Source organism: Papilio xuthus, unplaced genomic scaffold, assembly GCF_000836235.2.
Source record: "Papilio xuthus unplaced genomic scaffold, Pxut_1.1 DF828177.1, whole genome shotgun sequence".
Taxonomy (NCBI): domain Eukaryota; kingdom Metazoa; phylum Arthropoda; class Insecta; order Lepidoptera; family Papilionidae; genus Papilio; species Papilio xuthus.
In genome coordinates, this window is record NW_013530472.1 from 835,824 (window position 1) to 858,263 (window position 22,440).

General features: G+C 36.8%; 2 protein-coding genes across 9 annotated transcripts in view; both read left to right on the top strand.

Annotated features, from left to right (window-relative positions):
* The window catches only part of hiw (MYC binding protein highwire), an 83,451-nt gene extending 67,629 nt beyond the window's left edge, over positions 1-15,822 (top strand). For 5 of the 6 annotated variants that reach the window (XM_013306598.1, XM_013306601.1, XM_013306603.1 and 2 more), the window contains 28 exons: positions 170-307; positions 391-496; positions 705-817; positions 1,189-1,368; positions 1,512-1,721; positions 2,089-2,279; positions 2,454-2,607; positions 3,042-3,289; positions 3,542-3,673; positions 3,773-4,035; positions 4,168-4,279; positions 4,409-4,639; positions 4,835-4,949; positions 5,272-5,456; positions 5,552-5,707; positions 5,827-5,976; positions 6,405-6,518; positions 6,623-6,711; positions 6,882-7,089; positions 7,245-7,420; positions 7,520-7,697; positions 8,086-8,364; positions 8,872-9,066; positions 9,287-9,394; positions 9,722-9,913; positions 10,324-10,482; positions 10,913-11,021; positions 11,142-15,822. In XM_013306598.1, coding sequence (XP_013162052.1) covers positions 170-307; positions 391-496; positions 705-817; positions 1,189-1,368; positions 1,512-1,721; positions 2,089-2,279; positions 2,454-2,607; positions 3,042-3,289; positions 3,542-3,673; positions 3,773-4,035; positions 4,168-4,279; positions 4,409-4,639; positions 4,835-4,949; positions 5,272-5,456; positions 5,552-5,707; positions 5,827-5,976; positions 6,405-6,518; positions 6,623-6,711; positions 6,882-7,089; positions 7,245-7,420; positions 7,520-7,697; positions 8,086-8,364; positions 8,872-9,066; positions 9,287-9,394; positions 9,722-9,913; positions 10,324-10,482; positions 10,913-11,021; positions 11,142-11,263 — 4,613 coding nt within the window. In that variant the 3' untranslated portion in view covers positions 11,264-15,822. The remainder of the gene's footprint in view (positions 1-169; positions 308-390; positions 497-704; positions 818-1,188; positions 1,369-1,511; positions 1,722-2,088; positions 2,280-2,453; positions 2,608-3,041; positions 3,290-3,541; positions 3,674-3,772; positions 4,036-4,167; positions 4,280-4,408; positions 4,640-4,834; positions 4,950-5,271; positions 5,457-5,551; positions 5,708-5,826; positions 5,977-6,404; positions 6,519-6,622; positions 6,712-6,881; positions 7,090-7,244; positions 7,421-7,519; positions 7,698-8,085; positions 8,365-8,871; positions 9,067-9,286; positions 9,395-9,721; positions 9,914-10,323; positions 10,483-10,912; positions 11,022-11,141) is intronic. The other variant, XM_013306599.1, reaches the window with a different exon arrangement.
* A 595-nt stretch (positions 15,823-16,417) lies between these two features.
* Positions 16,418-21,172, top strand: LOC106113646 (sodium-dependent nutrient amino acid transporter 1). Of its 3 annotated transcripts, none has more exons than XM_013306486.1 (11): positions 16,418-16,574; positions 16,680-16,809; positions 17,113-17,353; positions 17,717-17,856; positions 18,201-18,244; positions 18,323-18,415; positions 18,775-19,035; positions 19,324-19,531; positions 19,790-20,006; positions 20,126-20,391; positions 20,671-21,172. In XM_013306486.1, the coding sequence occupies exons 2-11, from the start codon at positions 16,783-16,785 to the stop codon at positions 21,094-21,096; spliced, it is 1,923 nt and encodes a 640-aa protein (XP_013161940.1). In that variant the 5' UTR covers positions 16,418-16,574; positions 16,680-16,782; the 3' UTR covers positions 21,097-21,172. The 3 variants fall into 3 exon arrangements, with proteins under 3 accessions (XP_013161940.1, XP_013161941.1, XP_013161942.1); XM_013306488.1 differs by having other exon boundaries at positions 16,563-16,574; positions 16,690-16,809; XM_013306487.1 differs by having other exon boundaries at positions 16,418-16,809.
* The last annotated feature ends 1,268 nt before the right edge of the window (positions 21,173-22,440 follow it).

A 22,440-nucleotide genomic window follows, 5' to 3' on the forward strand; every position in this document is an offset into this window, starting at 1 on the left:
CCAAAATTCTAATAAATTAATTATATTGCTTCATTACGGGTTATAAACCTAGGGATGCAGTGTGTACTAAATAATATTTGTGGATAGTCGGAAGAGCAAAAATGTCCTTAACTTATTAATAACTGAAGCTACGGTGGGCCAAAATTTCATCGAGACACCATTTTTGTAGGGCACTACCTGAACTTGAACCCATCGACTTTGGAATCCCTGACGCGTTCAGGGAACGAGGCCTGTGCGAGTCGTGAGCGCAGAACTGAAATGGACGAAGCCATTAGCGAGGAAGAGCCTGGAACTAGTGAAGCAGGAGGTAAACTGTTTTATTTCTTTTCAAATGTTTTATTTTTAGGTGTTACACTATAAGATAAGTACTTATGAATATTACTTTTGTAGGATCTTCGCCAGCGGTAGTGAATGTTCTGCCGCCCGCTCTGCGCGCTTTAGTCTCCTTGTGGGACGCACTGTACGACTCTGATCAACTTGCAGTTGTTACTGACAAGTAAGTCTGATCCAAATCTTACCGAACCTAATAAAGTTTAAAATTATGTATAATAGCGTAATTGTGCTTACATCCAAGAACAGTTATATATAATATGGAGGACTGAACTGTAAAAGCTAATGAGCAATTTTCTCTTTCCTTATTTTAGTGCTTTTATAACTATATGTAAGTTATTTATGTTTTTGTATTTAACTAATTTTATATACAGATTTAAGAAAGGAGCAGCAGAAAATCAAGAAACTGATGATCCAACTAGATACAGCGGCATTCGCAAGAGGAAGGATAGGAAAACAAATCCAATGGCAAAGGCGCCCTATTCCGGTTTGTACTATACAGAAAATATAAAAGCTGGTGATAATTCAAAATTTAACATTGAGTACGAAAACCTTTCTAAAATAAAAAAGAGCCTGATGACTGTAAGGTCTTAAATCATAAAAAAAGTCCACTGATATTGCCATGTTATGTGATCGATAAAGTCGTCAGTCTTTGTAACTACACGACTGAACGTTAGTACGAAAGAGTCTTGACAGACAGACGTACGGGTAACAAAGTTATCGTATAAGGGTTTCGTCTTTTCCTTTCGAGGTAAGGAACTCTAAAAACATTCCAATTCATAATCCTATTACCAAAATAATAATATTTTAATAAGATTGTCGGCAGAGGAGAAGTGCTAATCACCAATTCGTTTGCAGTTCAATGCGAGCTGTGCGGAGATGCGAAGGTGCCGCCGCCGCTGGGCGCGCACATGCGGCACAGGCACCAAGGCTGCGGCGCGCCATGCAACACCGGCTACGACCGCTCCGGCGAATTCATTAGCCAAGAAGTCCCGCCGGTCCCCACCATGCAGCCCCTCTGCGGACAGTTCGCACAAAGTTAGTTATTTACAGTAACGTAACTAAATTTATTTTAGCTCAACAGAGCTTATAACTCCATAAACATTGAACGGATCTTAATGAAATATAATAATATCGAGAACGATTTTAAAAACAACAGCTAGTAATAATGCTACAAAAAGGTGGAATGGTTTTAATTACAGCAGTCCAGTTGTGGTACATCTTCTGTACGAAATGTCGCGGCACGGCACTCCGAAGCGCTTCAGCACAAAAGCAAGCCAAGAGCAAAGTGGTGGCTGATCCCATTACCCGCGCCGAACCTAAAATTGACTTCATCAAAATGCACAACAATGCTGTCTTTTTACTTAGTATCGCTTCCATTAACGAAGAAGGTATGTCATTTAAAATAAGATTAAAATAATAATAATTAAAATAATTAAAATAAACGGAAACCGCATGCATCGTGTGAAGGTTCCTACCTCTGCAGCCCTGACCACTTTTTTTGGATATGAAATCTACTATATTAAAAACATGATAAATAAATGAATTAAAATTATAATTTGCCAGTATTAGAGCTTACTACAACACTTTATTTTATACCTCGGTTGACCAGTGATATATTGTGACCACATAGAAGGCGGCCGGGAAGAATTCTTACATTTTCCAGTTTTTCATAGTATCCTATCCTCTATATACATTTAAATGTTCAATAAAAACCAAAAGTTCCAGAGCACAGTTGTGAATGTGAGTTTTTATTAGAAGCATCATCATCTGCGTCATCGGGCGAGGGCTCCAGTCGCAGCCCACCAACACCCCCGGGCAGTATGTGGCAGCCGGCGCCAGCATTCCAGTGCCTGGTCTCGTTGGGCGCTGCTCCCCGCCCCTCCGCACAAGAAGCTGCGCGGTACTACTCTCTAGGACGACCGCCACCGCCGCCTCCCTCACCTGAAGTGAGTGTCCTATCTTAATGTCCGCACTCACAGTCTTAAGTGATCGACACTATATACCATGCATAACAGTTACTTACGTACTAACATAGCCATATTTCACATACAATAAATGTACCTAATCTTGGTATTGTTGATAATATTTTTAAGAATTAAAAACTTATTTGTATGATGCAGGCGCCGGAGGACGAACCGAGCACGTCCAGAGGGACAGGCAGAAGTCGCCGCATGCATCGCTCAGTGTCTATGGGTCAGGCGGGTGGCCCGCTTGCCGGACAGTGCTCCTTGCTCGCACGCAACGAGCAGCCGCAAGGACGGGATACTGTCAGAGGTGATACATATCTAGTGGTCATATATCAGATATAGATCTTTGACATCCATACACACATTCTACAAACTAAAGCGCTTTAAGTCTTATGTCATCAATCATATCTATTATATAAAAATGAATAGCAATATGTGTTGGTAAGCGCATAACTCAACAACGCCTGGACCAATTTGGCCAATTCTTTTTTTTAATGTTCATTGAAGTGCAAAGATTCGAAGAAAAATTCGAATAATTGCCGGGAAACTCTAGGAACCTTTCGTTAATCCCACGCGGGTGGAGTCGCGGGCGTCAGCTAGTATGAAATAACAATATGAAATATCCCTATTGTTCACTCATTTTTTATCATCATTCAGCGACATAATGATTTAGAAATTCACTTACTTTATTGGTATAATTTGTCTGCATAGTTCACTAATTAATCTGGTTTGTCCGTATAGATGTGCAATACTTAGCTTCATCAAGCTCCTCTCTGCTCGGCCAACCGAGCGCCAACCTCCGTCGTCTGATTGGCTACGGCGTGGGCGATGACGCTGTCTCCGCATTTGAAGTGCCCAATGTAGACCCCGGTGCCCTGTTCCGTAGCCCCGTGCTCCTGTTCATACTTGCACGCCGTGATCTCAAGGCACATGAAGAGAAGATGGAAGCCGCCGCAAGAGCTAATGCTGTACGGCAATACGCTTGCGAAGTGAGAATGAAATTATTTAAATTATGTATTAGATCTCATTATTTCTTCCTTCCTTATTTCATATTTTCTCTTAGTGGCTATCCGTGCGACTCTGGACATCCGCGACCATCATTGGTACGAAATCGCGTGTTCTATGTCCATAGATTCGACTGTTAACTATCCAAAATGGATTTGCGCGACCAGTTGCCACGTGGAAATTTTTACTTATTATTTCTTATTAACTTATAATGTTATTTTAATGATATTCCACAGGCGCTAAACTGGCTGCTTCGTTCGGCAACTCAGTCAACTTGCGTCCATGACGTTATGTGGTGGTTCTGTGAGACACTCTCTCAGTACGCGAACTCCCAACAACCTACTCCTGGTGTCCAAGAAAATCAGGAAGTAAGTCACAAGTAGAATACCATACAATTCAATCAAGTATAATTTACCGACTGTGGTACATATTATATAGCTTTTGTAATACCGCTGTACATTTTAAAGCAACAAGACGGAAAACAAGCGCAAGCAACGCAATCCGCGAACCAAGAGTTCGCGTATCGCGAGTCGGCTGCTACGGGCGCGGCGACGTGCGCGTTATGCCCGGGCGGGCGGTCGGTACGCGGCTCGCGCGCGGCTCTCCACGCGCTGCTAGGCTCCGTGTCCGCGCTCGCGCCCTCTCTGCACCCCGCCAGCGCGCCCGGCCTGCAAGCTATACGCTGCTGGGCCCTGCAATACTCACAACATGACCGCTCATTCTTGCATCGGTACCACATACTTTCTACTAATATACTTTTAATCTGTTGTAAACTAAAATAAAAACCATGTTTTCCAACAATTATAAAGTTCCCGAACGGTGTTATTTAAGAAATTGGTAAATGATTTAATTATATTCGTAGATCGCAGGTGTTCAACGTGATCAGTCGCATTCTGTCTCACGGCGAAGACGGCGCTTTTGACGAGGCTGCCTTCGGGGCTTTGCACGAGAGCTACCACACTTATCAAAATCAGGTAATTATTAGAAACAATTAATGTTAATTTAAGTAAGAAACGTTTTATGCTCTTTATTCTTCCTTAAGGAGGTTTGACACATTTGAGCTTTTTGTTTCAACTCATACGATGTTACATTTAATATTTTAGGACGGCATGGTGTGGAAGTGCCCGGACTTGACCAGTTGGTGCGAAATAACAGTGTCGTCGCGTCCAGGCATGGCGGGTGCACTGAATGACTGTAGCACTGAGACGTTCTGGGAGTCCGCTGAAGATGACCGCAATAAATCCAAGTGGATCCAAGTGACCTGCCCCAGCGGGACCCCTGAGAACAGACCTTATCTTGTCTGCCTGCACATCGATAATAGCAGGGATACTGCGGTTAGTTTATGAAAACTCTACTAATTATAAGTTATTTGAAGCCCAACTTATTATCTATATCACAAAAGTGTGTAAAAATAAATAATTGAGATTGTTTTGTTTTAGCAAAATTTCTATTTTATATGGTTTTCAGTCAAATTTGTATTTCTTTTTTTAAGAAGTATTCTATAGTTATAATATTTGTGTTTATTTCAGAACAAGACACTCGGAGTCTCTTTCCTGTTTAGCAGTGGCTCTAACGAATTAGCCTACGTGCAAGAAATCGATATCGACCCAAGGAACGCTTCCTGGGTCTCCTATTCACTACCGCGTAAGTTTTGATCCTTTTAAAATTCTAACAAACAAGGTTCATTTGAAAATTAGATGTGATATAGGCCACATACAATTCACTTCTTACGAAATAATACAACACTTGATATCGGAAAATCTAAACTTTAGTTAAAAATTTGTTCTGTAAATTAAACTTAGTTACTACGATCCGTTTTAAAAGGAACTTAGCTTAGCTATTTTTATCAATTGTGTACGATCAACATTGGAATTTGAGAAACATTTAGATAGTGAAACTGGCTCTTATGGCAAACTGATAATATTAAATGTTTCTTTAGATGTTTTAAATGTATGTTTTATTTTAGGACTGCCATGTGCGCCGATCCGCGTGCGCTGTGAACTCCGTGGCACCGAGCCGAGCGTGCGCGTCCGTCAATTACGTGTGCTGGGCGTGCCCCGGGCGCAGTACCCCTCCCTCGTTCCCATACACGCCCTGCAATCACACGTGGAACAAGACACGCTACGAGTATTCCGTCTGCTTACCACAGAGGTATTATTTGCTTTAACATTATTTTGTTTACCAAAATTCTGTAATTTTTTTTGACATAGAATAAAACACAAAAATAATATTATTATTGTAATCAGGTGTTCGGTAAACTACTTGAATACGATTCTATTGGTGCTGAGAGCAACGATGCCGCTGCTCCAGCTGACAACGCTATTGCTGGCGAAAGCGACCTGCGGGAACACGTCGTTGGCATACTCTTTGCCGGACATAAACTTACCTTACTCCAGAAACAAGTGAGTATTCTGAATTAATCACATTTACTGTTGCATACCGTAAATCCTCTTTGCTAAGGATTTTGAACTCTGAGTGTCAGTACTGTTCTTGTGTTTTAATGTTTGTGTGTTTAACAAAGGTGATGACGCACATCGTGTTTGCGATCCGCTTTGAGGCGACTCGCGCTCGCGAAGACTGGGAGATGTGGCTACTCGACTCTGGATCGGACGACCCGACCACGCCCCGCCCCCCTGTGGCGGACAACTACTGCTTCGAAATGCTTTCGCTGGTATGACGAATCAGATAAAGAAGGGGAAATATTCCTTTTCTTCATTCCTACCCCTGTGTAATAAAATTAACGTAAGATACGTTACAGATATCTATGAGCAGCGCTCACGTCGCTGGTTTAACAAAATAATGGCCGCTTTTCATTGTACAGTAGGCTGCATAAATGTTTTTATTTTTTTAAACTTTAGAGACTTGTATCCACCTTCGATATGAACCAAAACGAATGGTCGCATTCCTCATTAGCACGTGTTCATGATCCTTATCATACAAACGGATTTATGCATACTTATAAGCTTTGCTAATGTGTACGTATTTATGCACCTGACTGTACTGATAAAATGATAAATAACGGTTACACACTGTTCGCTCTGTTGTTCTGTGCTACGTGTTTTCACTGCTGCAAAATTGAGATGCAACATGTTGTTGCAGCTGCTAGCTCTCAGCGGTAGCTCGGTGGGACGCGCCCACCTCGCGAAGCGGCTTGAGCTGTTGAGCGATATGGTATCGCTGTTGCACACCGGCAGCGACCGCGTGCAACGACAGGTAACATAACTCTAACGGTCCAAATCAATATTCCTTCCATGAAATAATTTCGTAAAACACATTTCAAGGATATTTTTATTATTAGAATATGATATTTTTTCCAGATCATATCTTTGCTGCGCCGCATGATAACTGAGATTCCACCTGAGAGAATGTCATTCGCACTGAACTTTGGATCGGCACCAGATGAGAAGTAAGTAAATATACTGGTTTCGATAAAACTTTTTTACTTCAACATGTGTACCTCCAAATTAATTTTCCTCCATCGTAGACCCCTACCAGGTCTTCCGTGGTATCACTGGAGTAAAATAACTACTATAATTAACGTTTTTTAACTTATTTAATCTTATCTACCTTACTTAGGATGTCGATGCTGGACTGGCTCGTTAGTTACCTGGCTAAGGCCATCACCATACAAGTGAAGGTGAAAGGACCCGGCATTGCCAGCACCGACTCATTTACAATGGCCGGCAGCGTGAACATTGGGCCCCCTGGCACCTGGCACATGAGAGGACAAACAACTAAACAACATGCTCAATTGGTCGCCAAATTACTTATCGACATGGCTGAGGTAAGCATAGTGTAAAAACTTTGTTAGAAAACGATTTTATGACCGCTTTATTATTGTGTAGAACCATAACTTCTTTTAAGATAATGCATATTTTCAGCTTATTTTATAGTGTTCTCCTGTTAATAAATCAATTTTATCACTAAAATATTTTATAGGGGCGTGTATCACCGGCGTGGGCAGAGGAAACTAGCCGCGCTCTGGCGAGCTACGCACTGAAAATAGCGCAAGCCAGAGAAATCGAGGATCGCGTTCCTACGCGATGCATTTCCCAGCCCACTATATGGATGGCGCTAGCGTCCTTGTGCGTCTGCGAGCAGTCCTATATTGAAACGTAAGATACACCAAAATTCACTTTACACCGGTATTCTTTAAATTTCTGGAATTTTCAAATCTAATTTGGTAACAAGTTAAATGAGTATATGTTTCATAGATTCAGGGCATCGGAAAGTGAGGAGCTGCGTACGGCGGCTGAAGTTCGTCCGCTCTGCGCAAACCACGATGACGGCAGCACGATGGCAGTGGTAGACTGCAACTCTTGCGGCCCGCTCTGCGCGGAGTGCGACCGTTTCCTGCATCTCAACCGCGCCGCGAAGTCACATCGACGACAGGTGAACTTAACTATCTATATGTTACCGGAAATGTATGAAATTCGTCATTGTATACAAATCCTAGGAAATGTATGTAATTCCTAAAATTGTACGGATTTGTGTGAAATTAATTATATTATACTTACACATTACACATTTCCTGGGAAATCTATACATTTCCTAAATAGCAATCGGAAGTGTAAAGCATTTAAGATATTGGTGGGTACGCGGGGGCAGCGGGACGAGGGGAGGGTAGCAATACCCAATATCCAATTATGTTTAAATATATAACAAATTGGACAACTTTTATACACTTAAATTTTACTGGTTTCAATGAACCTCCTGGTGGATCGCAGTTTTTGTATTAAACAAAGCGAGGTACCTTTATGGAAGTTTATATAACTTGTAGATATGCAAAGAGGAGGAAAGCGCAATCCGCATCGACATACACGAGGGTTGCGGCCGTGCTAAACTGTTCTGGCTGCTACTGCTGGTTGACAGACGTACTCTGAAAGGATTGGCCGAGTTCAGAGGATTACACTCGGACACTGAAGGCGCAAATGTGGGCGCTGGCGAAGGCACTTCGACTGGAACTCAAGGCACAGCTGGAATTTGCAGATTTTGTGGCACTAGAAGTAGTTCAGGACTCCTGGCTATAGGAAATGTTTGTGCCGAGGAACAGTGTCAGGTATCATATTAGACTTTTTATATAATATTATGTTTGTTGTGGTCGGATCTCTTCTGAATTGCGTTCAGCATGTATGTCTCCCTGGTGAACAGTTCTCTTTTCATTTAGGCATATTCGATTGTAGTTACATATAATAGATTCAGATTACCAGATAATTGTTTTGATAAAGCATTTTAAAATGATTTTGTTAATGAAATGGAAAATCCCATTTTGTTCTTTACCTTTATATAAAGCTTTAAATATGTACGTAACTGTAATGTTTTATAAATTCGAAGGCGATAAGATAAGATAATAAAATATGACCACCTGATATACATCATTTAATAAGTAAAAGGTTTTTGACAAACATTTGTACTTTACCTTCTATAACCAAAAATGCAAAACATATATCGATAGATTTTCGACTGCAGATTGAAATGGATGGATGAATGAATATAACCGTGCTTAAAGTAATGTCTAACAAGATGTATAGATAGCTACCTAAACACCTAATATTGTATTGTGAAGGAGTTGGCTAATGAGGCGTGCTCGCGCGTGTTACCGTGCGGTCACGTGTGCGGTGGCGTGCGCGGCGAAAGCACCTGTCTGCCGTGTCTGCTGGGCTGCGCGCCCCTTCAGGACGCCGCGCCTCTGCGACAGGATGCCGACGATATGTGCATGATATGCTTTACTGATCCGCTGCAAGCTGCGCCCGCTATACAGGTAACCTTACCTTACCTTCAAACATAACACACAATGAATGGTTACGGTTATGTACTGTTTCAATTTGGTCTCGTTGGCTTCTTTTGCGTTAACCTTTAGCATAATGCATACTTGTAGTTTGTTTAAGTATTCTTTTCGAATATGAGAGTTTAAAATGTTAACGGGATGTGCTAATATTGTAATGTGATAAAATGAAATAACATAATATAATTTATTGCAGCTGAAGTGTGGTCACGTGTTCCACTTGAACTGCTGCAAGAAAGTGTTGGCCAGCAAGTGGATTGGTCCTAGGATTACTTTCGCATTCTCTAAATGCCCGATTTGCAAGGTAAAGATAACACAACTGTTAACAACGTCATTTCTTATCAACTATTCTATGTACTTCTTTCGCGATATTCAATGACGGAAATTAGAATTTACGTCTTGTAAAGAATTGAATCCAAATAAAAGTATACCTTACCTGCATTCTATGCTTGATTATTTTATAGTACACAATACGCTACAATTACAACTTTTACATACATTTTTCATTTCAAACCTCGTTTTAATAAAACCGTGGAATACCTTCGGAAATTTTATTTATCATACTGAACTTATCTACAACTGGTTTTTTTAACTACATTTAGAAAGTGATGATAAAATGTTTCTATCTTAGGAGGATATATTCCACTGGACTCTGGAAGAGTTGCTTGCCCCGATACAAGTCCTGTACGAGGAGGTCCGTCGCAAGGCTCTGATGCGTTTGGAGTACGAAGGATTGGCTGAGACTCAGTCACAGTCCTCTGAAGACCCCGCGACATATGCTATGGAACGTTATGCCTACTATGTCTGTCATAAATGTGGCAAGGTAATTTTTTTTAATATTAGCAGATTTTTGTGTAAATTTACTAATATTTCTTTAACCATTCCAAACAAGCTCTAAGCTTGTGGTAGGATATGGTTTACGACAATAGTCGAAATGCGGGATTCGAACCCCCGACCTCGTGATCGGAAATCCGTACCCCCAACCATTAGGCTATGGACGCTTAAGCTTAATTGTGTTGCTGAATTTCTTTCTACGCGTGTCACTTCTTACGGAACGATATTTATATTCTAAAACACTTAAAGTTTTAACCGCAACGAAAGAAATGTAAAAAAAAATCAACTAAACTTTCATTTCTAATTCTGACTTCCAATTTACATTTCTCATTCCCACGATATAAAAATAATCAATTTCTATAATTAAATGTTACTTATATTTTTTATTTATTTGTACAGGCATACTTCGGCGGGCTAGCGCGTTGCGAGGCCGAGTCTAACGGGCGCTGGGAACCTGCAGAGCTGATGTGCGGCGCGTGCAGCGACACCACGGGCGCACGCGTCTGCCCCAAACATGGCTCTGACTTCCTGGAGTACAAGTGCCGATACTGCTGCTCCGTAAGTTATTTACTAGACCTTTTACACCTCACAGAGATATATGTCAATAGTAAACCGCATAAAACCTTGCCGTATATAAGCATATCTTCATTGACGAATCTATTTAATATCAATCTGACAAATATTATAAATGCGAATGTTTACATGGATGGATGGATGTTTGAAGGTATTTCCGGGACGGCCCAACGGATCTTGATGAAATTGGCACAGATGTAAAACATAGTCTGGAAGAACACATAGGCTACTCACTACTCCGCTTAGACGGAGTCGCGGGCGACAGCTAGTAACTAGATAAAAAGTCCCCAATGACAAATGACTTAACACATATCTTGCATTCTCAGCAAATTATTAAATAGAATTATTTACTATGAAGTTATTTATGTAAGTGTGCTGTGAAAAAAAATTATTGCTGATTTACGTTTGATTATAGGTTGCAGTCTTTTTCTGCTTCGGCACGTCTCATTTCTGCAACGCGTGCCACGATGACTTCCAGCGCGTCACAAACATTCCGCGTCATCTGCTGCCGCAGTGCCCCGCCGGTAAGACTATTTAGTTTCATTTTTATAACACGAATGTATCAGTGCATGAATCTATCAGTCTTTTAGTGATTAAAGCGTTCGCGTATTCAACATTTGTAAGTATCTAAATATTGTTTATAGGTCCAAGAGGCGAACAAATGCCGGGTACGTCAGATGAGTGCCCACTCCACGTACAACATCCCCCGACAGGCGAAGAGTTCGCCCTCGGCTGCGGCATTTGCCGTCATTCCCTGGCATTTTAAATTCCATGCGACAACTGTTTAATTTAAGGATTATTTTATTAATTTGTATTATTATTTTTCCGCCTATAATGAATTCAGTCAAAAATTATTACCAAAGCAAAACAAATTTTTATTTTAAGTTAAATATTTATACAAAATTTATAATTTATTTTTATCAGAATGCGTTGTAACGGATCATTTTTCACTAATTAATGTTCAAATTGTTTCCTTCTATTTAGTTTAGGATTATTTATTTTATGATTCAACACAGAGGCGTGAATATAAACGCGGACAAACAGGTTAAGATGACTTCTTATGTCTATGCTTTGAATTAACCTAATTTAACATCTGGTTTTACAGTTATTTAACAATTTAAATACGACATTTCTGATACTTTTATTGCGTAACTAAAAATTATGTGAAAAGTCAAAATTTTACTTATTACGTCAGCAGAGAAAACTTGTATTTTTTTTTCGTAAGCATAGACTAAGAAGAAGGGTTTTTGAATATTTTAATCAATTATAGCTATCCTATCAACTGTTTCCTATCGTTATAATAATATTTTTGTAAAGATTAATTGTTTATAATCTGTGCACGAAATTTACCATAGTTCGGATGCAGTGTACGTTTTTATTTAAGTTAGATACTTAAAAAGTTAATATTGCTTTGTTATACATTTATTATTTTTAATTGTTAAACACTTGAAACAAAAGCATCAATTGGATTTCGTCCACACGTATAATGGCGTTATTTTCGAATTTAACAAATTCTCATTTTTTACACGGAATTGAATTTAGCCAAATAGTTTAAGACAAATGAACTGCTAATTTCTCTATACGTCCTTTCAAATTTATTAGTGGTTCATATTGATATTTACGACGCGAGACTTGTCCATTGAATAAAATTTTAATGGTTTTTTACCATTAGATTTTATAAATAATCCAATCAACCGTATAATTGTACAGATTTACTATAAAAACAATCGTTAAAATTTATCGACACTTACCTATATTCAATCTAGTCGTAGTAAATAAAATTAACGCACTTAAAAATTATAGATTAAAATATTTTGAGACTGTTAGAGACGTATTGGGGAAAATTGCGATATAGTTTTGAATATTTTAATTCTTTGCAAGCGCTTTCCATAACGCTTTAAAAACAAAGGCGTCCAGTTATTTGACAAAATCATCATAGTCGGGCGTTTCCTGTTGGACTGATATGCTTACCGTTCAATCGGTCCAATGGTATTTTTTACCATGGGTCGATTGATCAGTAGGCGGATCGGTCCAACGGATAACAGCCCAATCGACAAAGTTTAAATAAACTTATACCCGGAATTACGCCACAGGTTAATACCAACATTTGAAACCTATTAACTATTGTTTAACGCGGATAGCAATCGTTATCTTTGAACTATTATTACGGAAACTCTACCGATATAGACGGGTTATTTGATAGCCTTATTACCCTTTAAATCGTTCGTTTCTGAGACCTTAATTTCTGTATAAAATATATTATTATCTCTGTTTTTGTACAGGGATGTTGATCAGAAACCAAGGAAAAGACGTACAATTGCCATTGTTGTGCAATTAATTAAAATGACTTGACAACTGCGTGTGCAGATCTTAAAAAGGACATTTGACGAATAAATTGGAACGTACTGAATTTTGACTTGATACGGAAATTGATACAGAAATGAGTAACAAAGTAATGCATGACGTTTAAGATAAAATGACCTACTTACGAGAACATATTTAAACGATGATCGACAACCGGATAACTGAAATAACAGTTAATAATATAGTTTCCTAGCAACGGATTACGTTTGCGGACTGGGTCATCGTAATATTTACCCAGTGGAGGATTCTATTCCGGTTTTTTAATTATTAATCATTATTAATCTATATTCACGTTTTTTGACATTCAATATGTCGCATTCTTAAGTGTCTAAATATAATCAATCGATGTCAAATATATGTCGTGCATTTAGATGAAGTAAGGAAGCAACCCTGGAGCTTAGTCCCCAACATTCCCAACTTTCTTTCCTTCTCTAATTACTGGGTTACTATTTCTTTATACCCCTTTATTAAATACAAATACAGACTTATTTTTAAAGAGCCTGCACCAATCGAAATGATAATACAGTGGTTTTTAACATATTTCACAATATCACCCTCTAAACAACGACCTTTTATCAACGGAGCTTGCAACTTAAATGGTCAACGATCCAGTTAGTTGTGTCTGCTTAGTTTCGCGAATTTATTACAAAGACAGAGCGACCTCTAAAACTTGTGCGTAAGTTAAAAATTAATGAAATATGTTGAAAATCTAATCCTTCTAAAAACTTCCACATAATAATATACATAATATCAAAATAACTTATAGTAGGGGGAGGCAAAGCGGGGATTATTTGATTTACAGGAGCGTGGTAGCACATCTTAAGACGGAACTTTTAACCGAACAACTAAACTTTCCACAATTAACATACTTCATATAAAACCGCACCTTTAAGGCAGCCGATAAAAATGCCAAGTTCAAAAAATCTATGTTATAAATGTTCAAGCGGTTCATCTTGATACAATGAGAGTTAAATGCACGCAGAAAAGTCTAAATTTCAATTTTCAATTGCATGGTACATAAGGAAAATAGCGGAGACTTAAAGTTGCATGGTTAAAAACGAAACCTTGACATTTTCGTGCTGGCTATAATTTAAAGTGTAGACTTTTCTAATTGTAATCAACTCACCTTGTCTCAGTCTGATGCGCTTTAGTATTTATATCAACTTATTTTTTTTAACTTAATATTTCGACCTGCCATCCTAAAAGTCCGGCTTTTATGGTTAGAAGGTGGACAACCTTATGTTTGACTGCCACGCTCGAGTAAATGCAAAAATCCCCGCTTCGCCTCCCCTACTAATACAGTTAGATTACATTTTTGTGTTTTATTTGTTATTTCTTCCAAAATATTTCACATTGTCGATTTAAATTCTCTCCTAAACACCATCTTGTGTTAGGAAAAACAAATTGTTAAAACGGTTTTTATAGATATCAAAAAAATTAAGGTGCAAGGCTCTTCAAACTGTTTTTGACTTCCTACTGCCGACCTCTTTATAATCCTTGTCATTTATTATTTGCTGCCAATTTACTTATATATTAAGCAGCGTTAATCGCAAGTATATAATCGTAATATATAATCTTATGTACGTGCAACGCCGTACTTTCAATGTTAGTAGTAATAAATGTTGTCGCCTAAATGTAACAGCTTGTAACAGCTTAATGTATTCTTTCCGCGGGCCTAGAGTTAAAGAATACGGATCCTGTAAACTTTATTCGATTACTAACGATTTAGTTAATGGCGACGTAATTATTTATTTATAAATTTTTACTTATACCTTGTTTTAGGATATGGCCTAAATCAATGTTTAGCATCACTTTAAAATAACTTATTCAAACAGCTCAAACTAAGTTAACGTATCTTGAAACACTCAGAGGGTCTAGCACGAATATTTGCGATAACCTTGGTATCGTCATTGTGAATGTCAAAAATAGTATGAAATAATGATATTTTGATGTACTTTACGCCCGACAGGGGCGCTGCACAAACTTTAGTACAAATTTTTTCTATGACGATGCGATGGTGATTGTTACATATTTTTGCTAGACCCACAAATTTGGGCAACAGATGCGACAGTAAATTAATTTGGAAGCGAGAAGCAATTTTGTATATTAGTGATTCTGTTATTTTTTATGTATTAAAATTGGTTATAAAAAAACAGAATCTTCTGGAATCTTTTAGGTTATGCGCTAAATATTTTTGGGCCAGTCCGTTTAAGTGGAAGGGTGTAAGCCAACGTTTTTGAATACCGGTTGAAAATTTGCCTTTATGATCACTAAGGCCTCATAATTATACTATAAAAATGGCATTTAAGACCATCATTTTCATCTAATACTACTCCTCAAAGCGATTTTCATTTTAACATCTCGAGAATTCGTTCGATTTTTAAACAGGTGTATAATTGTTGGCTACCCCTGATATTCATCGATTTAAATAATGAATTGGAAAAAATATACAATGCGTCGCCATTATTACTTCAAATTATTTTATATTTAATGCTGTATATCTTATTATCAGCATTTTCTAAATAAAAATCGTTGGTAGCTGAAATAATATGTTATTTGCGGCGAATTCATTTCAATTAAGTGCCAAAATTGACAACATTTTTCATCTTAACTAAATTATGACATGGTTTTATTGCTTTTTTTACTCGGTGGCGTTATAAATGCTATTTGGCAGAAGTTTTGAACAAATTTTGTTTAACGGGGTACGGCAGAGTGTTATAACAGTTTCTAATGATGTTTGATTAAATCTGGATTGTAAAAATTGTGCGATGACTAACCCCGTTATTGTAAAAACGCCTCTCGAGTACTTGTAAGTCTTCGGAATAAGATTGAGGTTATGTATAGTTATGTTTCGAAATTACACAAATGAAAGTGTTATTACGAGTACGACGAAAATTTAACATCTGTATTATTGTAAAAATTTTAGTTATGAACAATGGAAACTTTTCAATAAAGCTTATGGGAACGTAAAAGCCTTTAATTATTTAATAACATTCGATTATCTAATTTTTATCTTAATTTTAAAGATTTTTTCTTTTGGCCAAAATCACATACTGAATAAGCAGTCCAATTTATGAATTCGCAAAGCTAACTTAAACTTTGAATACATACACTTCATACTGATAACGCCTATTCATAAATACATAGCAATTGTTACAACAGAGTTTTTGCTATATATTGATTTTTATTCTGGTTCTTTAAGAAAATATTTTAGTTGATCGCCATACAGATGCATTACGGTTTCAATCTGTCTTTCGATTTTGTTTTACACTCAAGAAATCTACTTTCTATACTGTATTGATCTTATCTGGGTGCCACAGATCCCATTCTCTTTGGTTAAATTCAGACTTATTTCGTGGCACATTTTTTTCTATTAATCATTTTATGAAGTAAATGCAAAGTCTAGAATCTTTTAATAACAAAAATTCTTTTCATTTCGTTTTTCGTTAATGTTGATACGTATATTTAAATAAGTACTCGTTTTCTTATCAATTGAATTAATTAACGGGAACCCAAATAAATTCGCATTCTTTATTTGATTAAACAGTCATTGAAGTGAATTTTATTGAAGCTAGCATTTTACATTCAATAGTTTAAAGGACACACAAACTAATAGTAAATTATTAAACTTTTTAACGTTCGGATGTATTTTTTGTTAAATAAGTAAACAAACAGTTGTAGGTGAATAAAACAAGATACAGGCCCATTTTGTCGTAAGTGTGAATGTTGTGATAACGCAGATAACTAGAATATCGATGATTTTTAAGATGTTTGCCTCAGTGTACATAGTTATCGACGTTTATCTCACTTTTATCCAGGGCGTTGCAGATTCTTTACACCATATTTAGGTTGCAGTTCCTATTTTGACAGTGGCAAGTGATGTGTGCTTGGATTTATTCAACCGTGTAATTTACTGTAAAAATGTTCATCAGTACGTATAAATTAAAGGTGAGGATTTTTTTGACTTAAGTATTGTAATAATTTTATATTCATTAAAATGTGTATTTCAATTTAAATCTTATGTATCACAAAATAATAACGTAAGGGAAATGAAGAAATGTGGGTAAATTTAATTAGAAAACAACCGAATGATAGCAAGACTGTTCATTTCCTGATAACTATTTACAATTTTTCTTAACCTCAGGAATTATTTCTGAGTGATAATCTTATTAAAAGATAAATTATCAAACCTTAATATCATACTTTAAAAACTACGCTTGAATTTTCAATTTCATTTTTTTATATTTCCAGACTTGGCTGAATTGGCCACCTGTGTGTGCCCATCTCTGTACTTTCGCTGTGGCATTGAGTTTTAGCAGTACATGGCGGGTGCCACGCGACGCATTTCGTTACGGCGGCCTCGTGTACGCCTTGATTCTGACTGTTGTTTTTGTAGTGGTAGCACTTCCTATTACCTTGCTGCAGCTGGCAATTGGACAACTCAGCCAGCAAGACGCTGTCGGCGTTTGGAGAGCTGTACCTTTCTTTAAAGGTAAGATATAACAATTAATTATAATCATAGATGATATTTAAACAAAATGTCTACCATAACTTATAAAACTTCGATTATTAATTAATTGTATGTCAAGTAAGTTAGATTCACACGAGGGGAGAACAGTAAGGCAGCGCAGCAGTGCCAATTGTATGCACCCTTACTGTAGAAATAGAATCTACTGTTCTCTGTCCGCTTGTCCAAAGAGTTGTCCAACAATACTGCCTTACTGCCTTCATATGAACCCAGCATCGTAAAGAAAATGAACTGTTTCATAACACATGTATCACTCATTCTCAAAAATATAACTTCTGACATGTTTATATATTTATATTACTAACGTATTCTGTTATACATTTTCAGGTGTGGGTTATATCAGATTGTTGATATCGATACTAGCACTGGTGTACACTAGTGTGTTTGTCGCACTCTCTTTTACATATCTGTTGTACACCATTAGCAACTCCATACCGTTTTGGGAATGCCAATACATTGTTGTACCTGTAAGTAACAAAATCATTAACTTAATGTTTACTTTATAAAAGAGCAGAATTTTACTAGGGACAATCCTAACGTCTTTGCCAGAATTACCGTTGGTTTCTGAAAATAATACCTATGCATAAAACATAGTATCATCCCTGTCATTATCTTTGACAACACATCGAAAACAATCAGTTTTAAAAGGAGATTTTAGACTCAGAAACCTACGGTTAGTCAGATCTAAATGTGTCATCGTTTACAAAATCTTTCATTAAGGCTACATGAAGTAAAATTCGATTAGCGAAGATTATATTAAATAGTTTTGTTTCTTTCTGACTAATAACGTTAATAATCATATTATTTTCAGGACGATGATGAAACTTACATAGCAAATGCCACATCATGTTTTAAGTAAGATAAATATTATTATAAAGTTATATTATATATGTTATTATAATAAAAAATAATTTATTCCTTTACTTATTACAGTGAAACTTTTCTGGCACCAGTCAGCGAAAAACCCGAGTACTATGTCGCGGTATCTTTGGTCATCATTGTTTTGTCAACACTACTGCCTTTTACGTGAGTATACATTTGCTTAATAGCTCTTTGTTACAAATGTTATGAAGATATTTATATGCTAGTACTGTAAGTCGACTGCGAATAACGATACATACCATATATAATGTATATGTAGCATAGTATGGTGTGAAGTCGACATACATACTATATTTTAATACTTAATAAAATATTACAAAATCTGAATGCCTTTACCTAACGAATAGAATGACTAGTCATTTTAGGCAAAAATAAAGGGACATAACATATATAAACGTTCACAGAGATTACAAAACAGGACTAGCATCCAACAACGATAAAAATTGTTGCATTATTTGATTTCCATTCTATATAAGAAAAGGTCAATGTTTGTTTTTTTTCAGGTTATTCGGTCCATTTAAATTTATGAAGCGTATTCTTTATGTCCTGGGCCCTATCATATTTGTATTAGGCATTGTTATAATATGTTGCATTGGAGATAGAAGTGGTTTGACTACATTCTACAACAGTGCTGACATACGGAATATGCTCGACCCGAGCATATGGTACGGGGCTTTGATACAAGCTTTATTGGCATCTCAGACTGCTAACGGATATCTTATTCTAGCCGGGGATTCTATTTATACGAATACGAATATTCATTGGTAAGATAATTTACATTGTATGTGCCTATTTCCACTTAGCTGTTAACCGCGCGACTTTGCATGTAGAGGCTTTTTGCGCTATATTCGCGACCGAGACTGACCGAGACCGACCGAGAAATAAGAACGGCGGTTATTGCTCGGCTACCTGCTTAGTGGAAATTGCAACTCAAAGCTTATCGTACGTGAGAAGAATATTTGCTATACAACGCAGTTTTTGCATCTCTTTTATATGTTAATAGTATTATCGAGTTTATTTATGGTATATCATAATTATACTTACTGTTTTAGGACATCATTAATCTTTACTGGGACGAATGTAGCAGCGTGTTGGTTCGGTTTGATCTTTTGGCATAGTGTTAGCAGGGGTGTGGACCGCGACACCAGCCCAGTCGCGGTCCTCGTAGAAACGTACAAGGCGGCAGTCGAGAAAGAACTGAACACTGCTTGGCCGATACTTATCTTCATTCTATTGTTACTCTCGGGAATTGTCACTATGGTTAGTCGTTTTATCTTATACAATTGCATTGATTATTAGTTAAAAGTTTTATCATTGTATATACCCAAAGTCTCAATATTATAAGGCTATACATTCGAGAATAAAGTAGGGTTGAAAAAAATGAAAATAAATAAGACAAACACAACAAAATGAAAATGTCTTTTATAAATATTAATAAGATTTAGGGTTATCACACATTATTCTAAAAAGGTTAAAAGTTCTAAATTAAAAAAAAACTTTTTATAACTCTGTTTCCAGCTTACCCTGCTATATCCTGTATTCGACCATTGCCGTCGCTTCGGTGGTCCTAAATGGCGATACACTGCTATTATGTGCTCTCTGGCTAGTGTGGGCGGCGCATTGGCGGCCTTAGCAGGAGGTCTAACAGCTTTAAGTGCGATTGAAGACCTAGCAGTACCTCTGCTTATAAGTATCGCTACCGTCGCCGAGGTGTTGGCGTTTCTGTTAATTTATGGTAAATATATATGGCCAGTCTTATTTCACATTTATTCGAAATACAAAATTGACGAATTCAAAGTTGGTCTACTAATGGTTTATTAGTACAGATTTTTTTAAAGACTTTTCTTTCTCCAGGTCGGAAAACATTGGTGGAAGATGTGGAATTTTTAAATGGCAAACCTTTGGCAAGCTATTGGATTATTGGATGGTTTGTTGCTTCTGGTGCAGTGTTGGCGTTCACAATGTGGTGGGCTGTCACTTGGTTGATTGATGATACGAAATGGCAAGAAAGTCCTTGGGAAGCTATTTTGATAGTGGCAACATTTGGCGCAGCAGTGGCGATATTCGTCATCTTTGCGGCGATATCGGTGGCGAAGCAAATGCAATACGACGCAATATCGGTAAGCATATTTAATTGATGTTTTCTAAAAATATTTTACAGTTTTTTTTAATACAATGATATAGTTTGTTTAGCAACGCAATTTTAACAATTATTTGATAAGATTAAAATGCAATTGCTTATCTTGTGCTCAGCGAAATGTATATAAAAATAATGTCAACATTTTTCCTGATCGTGTACAAAAAAGGAGGAGACCTTGTTAAATGACCTTAGTGTGTTTTGATATATTTTTTGTTTTGTTTCGTTTTTATGTTTCTTGAGGAAATTAATTTGTCAACAGAAGCTGCAAGCATCTTTCAGACCTTCAAGGCACTGGGGCCCGAGGGACCCTATAGCTCACTACTATTGGTTGGCACGTCGCGAGGAATCCGAGAGAAATTTACCTAGAACTAGTTACAGACGTCAATTGGGACAGTTTTCAGGCAATGCTAGTTTTAGTCACATCTCGAATTCAGTCTCATCAAAAAGTTCATTGGAAAACAAAAAGCGATCGAATTCTGACGACTGGATGTACACAGAATACAGAAGAAAATATTTAGAACAAATGTATCCAGACATTATCCAGCACAGCAAGAAGAGATCTATGTCTTTAGACTACTCTGTGGTCACGAAAGCAAACTTTGTTATTACAGACATACATATAAGTCGAGAAGCAACTAATATTGTACCAGAACTGAATAATAATAATCCAAGTGTACCGGGATAAATTTGAATATTAATTAATTTTGTACGCTTTAACTACTATGTATAAGAATTTGTATAATAAATTTAATGGAATATAAAAATCAGATTGGATGTTTCTATTTATTCAGATATTCCATTAATACTGTATTCAATTATTATTGAAAATATAAAAAAATACTTAAGAAGTATATGACACAAAAATATCTTTAAAGAAAATGGAATGATTTTAAGTGACTACCATCATTAGCATAGTGTGAAGTATGAAAAATAAAATGCTGGCGCTCAATATTTTTTTTTGTAATTCATCATTAACGGCGAGTTTTCACTACCGAAACATATTATATGCTAAAGGAAATTAAAAGAATATGTTAATTATGATTTCGATGTTGAAATGTTTTGGTCTTGCTGATTATTCGCTATGCAGTATCAAGCTTGCGTTCCATTCTATGCATCTGGTAACAAATATTATCTAGTAAAGAAAATTTAAGTATTCAAGATAACTACACTCATAGCATTTTAAAAAGATCAATATTCAGTGATCTAATGTTAAGTGACTACATTTAAAATATTTACAATGCGTTTCGAATAGAAACGTGTCTAAACCGTGCTAGTGACGTCACAAAATTAAATGTTTATTTTTTTAAATCTGTATGCATACAATTTTTTTTAAATACTGAAGTCATCTACGGACACGTTGTTATTTGAAACGTGTTACTATTTTTGCCTGGGCTAGAAATACTTTAAGAAAAATAAAAAATACTGCTAAGCGTTCTTTAATCCTTCATCTGCATTGTTCGGCTGGTTGGAGCGGAGTCAGCGGTGGAATCGGTGGGTATAGTCGCTGCAGCTGCCAAGAATCTTTTGTTTATTTCCATAATCATTTGCTGGCGAATATGATTTCAATAATTATTCAAATCCTATATGATATAATGATGAAGCTTAGATATTTTAAGTCGATAATAATCTGTACAGACGTTGTTTTTAATCACATTTTTTTTAATATAAAATTAATTCGGTGGCCGTCTTAAAGATCCTAATAAGTATGTATCGCAGTATCCTTGTATTACCTAGAATCAAAAACAACGCCTGCTTTTTATTCTAGACTTAAGACACATAATAGATGATTTTATTGCTATTATCTTCACGACTCCACCCGTTTGTCTTGCTGGTTTGAATTCGCAATGAGAAAATTCTCGATAAATCCAAGGTCGGAGTTGAAGGAGACGACAAGAATAAGTAGAATTATCTAAACATTTTAACTTGAACCTTAAGGGATACTAGATAACATATATCTAAATCGCAAAGAAAATTTGCATACTTAAAGCTTAAGTAATAGAAGAGCCTAACTTAAAAAGAAACATACAGA

What these genes read in the sequence shown, in the direction of transcription:
- LOC106113646 (XM_013306487.1), top strand. Translation starts at nt 16,783, where the DNA reads ATGTTCATCAGTACGTATAAATTAAAG. An exon ending in TCAACACTACTGCCTTTTAC is followed by an intron (nt 18,416 to 18,774) that starts GTGAGTATACAT and finishes GTTTTTTTTCAG; the next exon opens with GTTATTCGGTCCATTTAAAT. An exon ending in ACGAATACGAATATTCATTG is followed by an intron (nt 19,036 to 19,323) that starts GTAAGATAATTT and finishes TTACTGTTTTAG; the next exon opens with GACATCATTAATCTTTACTG.